Consider the following 8,329-nt stretch of genomic DNA (forward strand, 5'->3'; position numbering starts at 1 on the left):
AAATTTTCTATAAGAAATACTTACTAATGGTGAAAAGGTTGTAAAGAAAACTCATGATGTGAACAAAAGTAATGTTAATCATGATTCCATAGACTCTAATGTTGGATCGAAGACCCACCATATTCCAAAAATCGATATGAGGAAGTTTGATGGCAAGGATCCCGCCACATGGATATTACAGATGGAGCAGTTCTTTGATCTCAATAATGTGCAAAACACACAAAAGGTACGTATGGAAACTGTATATTTGGAACCAAATCAGTTTGTATGGTATCAATGGCTTTGCTCTCGTAAACAATTTATCACTTGGGGAATTTTTATGGAAGAATTGATAGCACATTATGAAGATACAAACACTTTTTTTAGCCAATTGATAAGTCTCAAACAAAAGGGTTCAGTAATGGAGCACATTGAGGAGTTCCAAAAATTAAACATAAGGGTAAAAGATATTCCAGAGGAGCATAGGATTGATGTGTTCATAGGGTCTTTAAAGGATAATATCCAACATGATGTTCGCCTTTGGGAACCTAATTCATTAGAGAAGGCATTCAGGTTAGCAAGAAAAATGGAAAGAAAAATTATGGCAACCAGGAAGCATACCACTCACAACTATAAAGATGGAAGTGTTGTTGCCCCTAGTCTTCCACAACCTATAAGGTTGACACCACAACAATTGGAAGAAAAAAGAGCAAAAGAGCTTTGTTACAGTTGTGATAGCAAATACACTAAAGGTCATAAGTGTGCTGAGAAGAAATTATTCTACATAGATTGTGAAGAGGAAGAAGAAAAGGAGCAAGAAAGGTCAAAAGAAGAAGATATACTCGCGGAACAAAGCCTAGATGAAGAACAAATAAATCCGACCATATCTTGTAATTCATTAGCGGGAATTACCACTCCTCAAACCATCAAGATAGAAGGACAAATCAAGAAGAAAAATGTAATAGTGTTGATTGATTCATGAAGCACCCACAATTTTATTCATTGTAGGGTAGCAAAAGAATTGAATTGCTTCCTATATCCAGCACCAGAGTGTCAAGTGATGATTGCAAATGGAGGAACAATAAATTGCTCTGGAAGGTGCCATAATATCAAGTTATCCATGGGAGAATATGTATTGACTAGCCCAATGCTTTCCATTCCAATCGGAGGTGCTGATGTTGTACTAGGAGTCCAATGGCTACAATCCTTGGGTACAATAGCTTTTAATTTTCAAGAACTTTTCCTCAAATTTTCTACGGAAGGAAAGGAATTTGAATTAAGGGATATTGGAGGGAAACCAGGAAAGATAATCAGCTCTAGTGGTATGACAAAGCTTCTAAAAAAGGAGCAAAGAGGTGTAATTGCACAATTATGTTTGCTAGATGTTTCCACATCGGAATCATCTATTTCTCTAGATCTCCAAAAAGTCCTGGACAATCATTCCAAGGTATTTGAGACTCCCAAAGGTCTCCCACCTATGCGTGATCATGATCATGCTATTCATCTGATTCCAGGAAGTGTTCCTCCAAACATCAGGCCGTACAGATATCCCTATGTCCAAAAAAGTGAAATTGAACGTATGGTTGCAGAAATGCTAGAGGCTAGTATAATTCAACCAAGTCAAAGTTCTTTCTCTGCTCCAGTAGTATTGGTGCACAAGAAGGATGGATCATGGCGCATGTGTCTGGATTATAAGGAGCTCAACAAGCTCACTATTAAAGATAAGTTCCCCATTCCTGTCATTGATGAATGACTGGATGAATTTCATGGATCAATTTACTTCACCAAGTTGGATCTTCGTTCGGGATATCATCAAATCAGAATGAAGATTGAAGACATTCCGAAAACGACATTTAGAACTCATGAGGGTCATTATGAATTTTTGGTCATGCCTTTTGGCCTTACTAATGCACCTTCAACATTTCAAGGTTTGATGAATTCAATTTTCAAACCATTCCTTAGAAAATTTGTGTTAGTATTTTTTGATGATATACTAATCTACAGCAAGTCTTGGAAGGATCATGTTGAACATGTTGACAGGGTGCTACAACTATTGGAGGAGAAACAATTATATGCAAAAAGATTCAAATGTTTCTTTGGAGTCCAGGAGGTGGAATATTTGGGTCATATTGTATCTCATGAAGGAGTTAAGGTAGACCCTAGAAAAATTAAAGCCATTAAGGAATGGAAAATCCCCACATCCATAAAGCATCTGCGAGAATTTCTTGGGTTGACAGGGTATTATCGCAATTTTGTTAAGAATTGTGGGAGAATAGCAGCACCTCTAACAACATTATTGAAGAAAGATGCATTTTCATGGACTCCGGAAGCAACAAAGGCCTTTGAACATCTTAAAGAGGCAATGTGCCAAGCACCGGTCTTAGCTACACCGAACTTCACAAAAACCTTTATTGTGGAATGTGATGCTTCAGGAAATGGAATTGGTGCTGTTCTAATGCAAGATGAAAGACCCATTGCTTTTAAAAGTCGTCCAATCAAGGGAAAGTTTTTAAGCAAAGCTATTTATGAGAAGGAAATGTTGGCAATACTCCATGCACTTAAGAAATGGCGACCCTACCTAAAAGGAAGACACTTCAAGGTAAAAACAGATCATGATAGCCTTAAATACTTTTTAGAACAAAGATTATCCTCTGAAGAGCAACAAAAGTGGGTAACAAAGATGTTGGGTTATGACTTTGAAATCATCTACAAAAAAGGGAAGCAAAATGTGGTGGTAAATGCACTCTCAAGAAAGGATGAGGATGTGGAAGCATTGTTGTGTGCCATTTATATTATCCAACCAGATTGGATAAACGAAGCAAGTGAGGAATGGAAGAATGATGAAGAAGTGTGGGCACTTATTCGAAAGCTACAACAAGATTCCAGTACGTCTGATACATTTAGCTGGAAAAATGATTCATTATGGTACAAAGATCGCTTATACCTCTGTAAGAATTCCCACCTAAAACAAAAGATTCTTATGGAATTGCACACTTCTCCCTTAGGAGGGCACTCAGGAAATTTAAAAACTTACCACAGGGTTAAGAAGGAATTTCTTTGGGATGGCCTTAAATCAGATATTCAAAAGTTTGTGGCGGAATGTTTGGTTTGCCAACAAAATAAAGTTGAAACAATTAAGACACCGGGTCTATTACAACCTTTATCCATTCCAAGCCAACGTTGGGAGGAGGTTTCAATGGATTTTATCACAGGTTTACTCAAGTCTAAGGGAAAAAGTGTCATCATGGTGGTAGTTGACACACTTACCAAGTATGCACACTTTTGTGAATTATCACATCCATTTAAAGCCAGTATAGTTTCTACTGCATTTATGGAAACAATTCAAAAGCTACATGGAAACCCAAAGATTATTGTAAGTGACAGAGATCCCATTTTCACTGGAAATTTTTGGACACAATTATTTTCTTGTCTTGGTACTCAGTTAGCTCATAGCTCATCTTATCATCCTCAATCTGATGGGCAAACTGAGATAGTAAACAAATGTTTGGAAGGATATCTTCGTTGCTTTGTATCTGATAAACAAACACAATGGGTTAAATGGTTGCCTCTGGCTGAATGGTGGTATAACACTTCCTTCCATACAACAACAAAAATGACCCCATTTATGGCACTTTATGGGTATCAACCACCATCCATCACATCATATTTAAGAGAAAATCCTAAGGTTCAGGCAGTGGAACATCACATCGAACATCAACAACAAGTCCTCCAACTCTTAAAGGATAACCTCGTGTTGGCACAAAATAGAATGAAACAACAGGTAGATCAACATCGCAGTGAAAGAAGTTTTGATGTAGGTGATTGGGTATTCCTACGAGTACAACCATATAAGCAAATGTCCCTAAAGCAAGCTAAGAAGGATAATAAATTATCACCAAAGTATTATGGTCCGTACAAGGTGTTGCAAAAGATTGGTACTATGGCATACAAATTGGAGCTTCCTGCAGCTTCTCGATTGCACCCAGTTTTCCATGTTTCATGTTTAAAGAAGGTTATAGGCGACAAGCTCCCAGTTCAAACAATATTTCCAGAACTTGACGAGGAAGAAAAAATTATATTGGAACCGGAAGCATTCACAGAAACAAGAACTCGACAGCTACAAAATCGATCAATTTCAGAGTATCTTATCAAGTGGAAAAACTTATCCGCTGAAGATTCCACATGGGAGGATGAGAATTTTATGCAGAAGTATCCAGAACTACTCAAGTGTTGAGGACAACACTTTTTTGAAGGAGAGGGGCATGTTGGGTCCCTATAATACTAGTGATTACCCCATTACTATTGTAGTTATACCCCTTATTTATATTGTTGTGCCACTATTACCCCCATTTTGTTATTTCTGTGCCCCATAGAATCCCTCTATTGTTATTTTTGTGGCTTTATATTATTCTTGTTAAGTCGGCTCGATTATATTGTGACTCCTTAGACTCCTATATATAGAAAGTAGGTTTTGTCATTTGTATCATCCAAGAATTGTTCATTTATGTAATGTAAAGGAGGTTGCCCCCTCGAAGAGGCTGAATTCTAAGAGGTTGATCTATCTTTTCTATCTTTTGTTGATCTGGTTTCATAACATCCTCCACTATTTTCTTCAGCTTTTATTAGTTTCCATTTCACAAAGTTCGTAAAAACAATAAGATTCACTTTGACCAGTCTGTAACATATAATTTGAGGCCGGGTAGTTTTGTCGGGGCTTATGAGATCTAGTAGAAACTCTTATATGAGTGTTAAAACCTTTATATGATTTCTGTGTTAAAAGATTTTATCAACTACTTAATTTAAAAACTAGATATCTTACACTTGTTTTTCTCGTTGACTGTCACATTCAGCTATTTCAATTGCGGTACAATACAGGTAACTGCAATTGTCCGTTTTTCAACTCATTATATTTTTGTTATATAAAGCATGGATATGAAATCTTTTAAAATATTATATAAGGCGGTTAGATTTACAAGTGGTACAAGACATGACATAAGTTCGTTTGGAAGCGTATTCGCATCAATGACTCGTTGCAGCACAGAATATTAAAAGAAAAATCGTATTTGGTGTAGGTTAGAGAGCGTTATAACAATCGGTGGAGATGAGCAATTATAACGATGGCTGGACGAATAACGAGATCTTCATTAATTTAAGCGCTTAAAATATGATCCTGAATTGACAAGAGCGGTAGAGATTTTTACGAGTTCATTGTGAGCGACTGTGATATAAGAAACATTGAAGAGACAAGATGCCATCGTCACGAACGCGTTTAATTATGTTTTAGCAGATATGGATCATATGATAGGGTGTCAATAGCCGATAGGCGCGTCATACTTCAGCATAAGATCGTGGCCATGAACAAAGGTTCTCACAAATTATAAGAAGGAGAAGTCCTCATTTGTTTTCCAAGTCGTAATATATGGATTCATTCATTTCTGAGGCCTTGTGGATTTTAGCAAAATGAGAGAGTTGTACAACGTTTTAGAGCTTCAGTCACCAATTAGTAGGAAGGTATTGTCTTCTGTACCCACATCTTATTCACCGGATCAAGAGCAGAGGAAACGGTCTAGTTCTTACCAGAATAATGGCACTGTGGACTACACTCCACTAATCATTATCACGGTTTTGTTCTCTTTCCTTATCCTCGTGCTGAGCCTCCCCTTGCTGCTAAGATGCCTTCAGCGCTGCAGAAGGGAGACAATGCACGACTCATCAGATCGGGTGGCCGGCAGCGGATTGCAGAAGGCGGTCTTGAAAGCACTGCCAATTATAGACTACACGGCTACCTCAAATACATGGCCCGTGCCCATAGATTGTCCAATCTGCTTGGCCGAATTTGCGGAAGGAGAAAAGATGAGACTTCTACCAAAGTGCAATCATGCTTTCCACGTGGACTGCATCGATAATTGGCTAAGCTCGCATTCTTCCTGCCCTATCTGTAGACATTGCCTGAATCTCAAAAGTGGAAACAAGAAGCCGGGAGGCGCTGGAACTGTTCAAGCGACCGAATCTAACGACAGCGTCCAATAGTCATGGAGGCCGCTGATTTATGTCAAGCAGGTGGAATGGTTTATCCGCTCACTGAAACTTTCCACTGAACTCCAACCCAGCTTGGCATTACAACTCCTTCAATGTTACTTGGTCTAACTTGGTGTTTTTAGTGATCCAGTTATTGAGCAGAGAAACTTATTCAACAATTCAATATAACGTGTAAAGATATCCCTATCATCAACATTGAAATTTGTAATTTGTTCATTAATGTGTAAAGATATCTCTATTATCAACATTGAAATTTGTTCATTAAACAAAGAAAAATAACTATATACAAAATATTTACATTTACAGTCCTTAATAGCATTAGTGTTATTTTCAGAGACGGGCCGTGATTCTCACAAACAGCTTTTTATGGTTCTAAATAAAACTCTTTTTTTCCCCCTCAGATTTCAGTCATGTAACATTTCCCGTTGTTAACATGTGTGCCCTGCGCTTCTGAACGATCGTGATTGATATAAAGCTTTCATGTTCAATTAATAAACCTGAACGATGTAAGACGAGATGATATGACAAACCGACTGCAAATGCTTTGCATCACATGAGTATGACAACCCGACTCGGAATACTTTGCACGACATGAGTATGACAACCAGCCGACTCGGAATGCTTTGTATCACATGACAAAGTTGTCATGTATTTACAGTAGAATGAATGCTTCGTTCGACATGAGTATGACAACCGGCCGACTCGGAATGCTTTGCATCACATGACAAAGTTGTCATGTATTTACAGTAGAATGGAGCGCACCATCGGTTCTGCCATTAAAGCCCGGATGCGGCAACATAAGCGCCGACATTCGAATACGACCAAACATCAACTCCCCATTCATTTTATTTTTACTTTCTTTATATTTTCCATATATTAAAGAAAGAGTGTTTTAATGAACGAAGCCTAATAAGCATAATTTTATTTTAATTCAGTGCATAGATATATGTTATATTTTTATTTTTTTAATGAAATTTTAAATATTTAATTATTTTGCATATGTAAATTAAAGTTTGTTTTGTTAGATTTAATTATTATAATGATATAAATTATTATACAAGTTATTAATAACAAGGGGAAAATGATGCTAGTATAAAGATATCAATCATATTTAAGATTGTAGTTATGCAAAATCATGGAATATTGAAAAATTATAAAAATTGTTTAAAATTATTGACATTCTAAATTTATAAAATAACCAAAAATAAAACTAACTGAAATACAATTATTTTATTATTTTAAATGCTTAAAATATATAATACAATACCTGACAATAGTTTTCTATGTTAATAAAAATTAGTAAAAATATAAAATAGAAAATATTATTTTTTTAACTTATTCCACATAAGATTTAATAGATTTCATTACAATACCATGGGACAATACCATGGGTGTGGACACCTTGGACTTGGAGTTTTTCTCAAACTTAACAATCTCTCACTTGAGACCAAATAGAAGGTGATTGAGTGAATATTTTTGACATTGTTTCTCTATCTTTGCTACTAATCCTTTCCTAAGATGCTTTTCATACAAGCTTCTACAAAACTCCTCCTTATCTTCAACAAAATCTTCATTAACATATCAGTTGTATTGTCTTAAGTGCTTATTTTCTCCAAATGTAGCAATCCATAATCTAAAACTTGATGAATAAAATGATATTGAACATCAATATGCTTTGTCTTAGAATGACATGCTAGGTTTTTTGCTAAATGAATGACACTCTGTATATCACAATGCAACACACATTTATCTTGTTTTATTTCCATCTTTCCTAAGAATTGTTCCATCCACAACATTGATTTGCAATCTTTTATGCCAGTTATGTATTCTACCTCTATTGTGGAGGGGGATACTACTTTCTGTACTTTAGACATGCAAGAAACTAATGCACCTGCAAAAGTATATAAATAACTAGTGGTGGAATCTATAGTATCCACATCTCTAACCATATTTGCATCTATGTAACCTTCAAGAACAACATTATTATTACCAAAAAATAAAAAATAATTATTAATACCCTTGAGGTGCCTCAAAATCCACTTTACCGCTTGGCAATGTTATTTTTATGGATTTGCAAGGATTCTACACACTAATCTCACTAAATGTGTCATATTTGGATGGGCACATACAATGACATACATCAAGCTACCAACTACAAAAGCATAAGCTATTTTACTCATTTCCTCCTTCTTTTCATCATAAGGGAACAAATCAACACTATGTTTGAATTGTGATGCTAGGGGTTTGACATCCTTCATATTGAACCTATTTATTACCCTCTCAATACATTTTTCTTACCACAACCATAATT

The 8,329-nt window shown here is 36.1% G+C and overlaps 1 protein-coding gene across 1 annotated transcript; it reads left to right on the forward strand.

Annotated features, from left to right (window-relative positions):
• Nucleotides 1-5,439: 5,439 nt before the first annotated feature.
• LOC149235196 (RING-H2 finger protein ATL78-like) lies at nt 5,440-6,009 on the forward strand. The gene has a single exon (XM_089368480.1). It carries the CDS (start codon nt 5,440-5,442, stop codon nt 6,007-6,009), a length of 570 nt encoding a protein of 189 aa, XP_089224606.1.
• Nucleotides 6,010-8,329: the final 2,320 nt, after the last annotated feature.

The sequence above is a fragment of the Pinus tabuliformis genome, chromosome 8, assembly GCF_031772625.1.
Source record: "Pinus tabuliformis cultivar Carrire ecotype Pingquan chromosome 8, CPIR1, whole genome shotgun sequence".
Lineage (NCBI taxonomy): Eukaryota > Viridiplantae > Streptophyta > Pinopsida > Pinales > Pinaceae > Pinus > Pinus tabuliformis.

Excerpts from the sequence above, each read along its gene's own strand:
- LOC149235196 (XM_089368480.1), top strand. The coding sequence starts at position 5,440 with ATGAGAGAGTTGTACAACGTTTTAGAGCTTCAGTCACCAATTAGTAGG.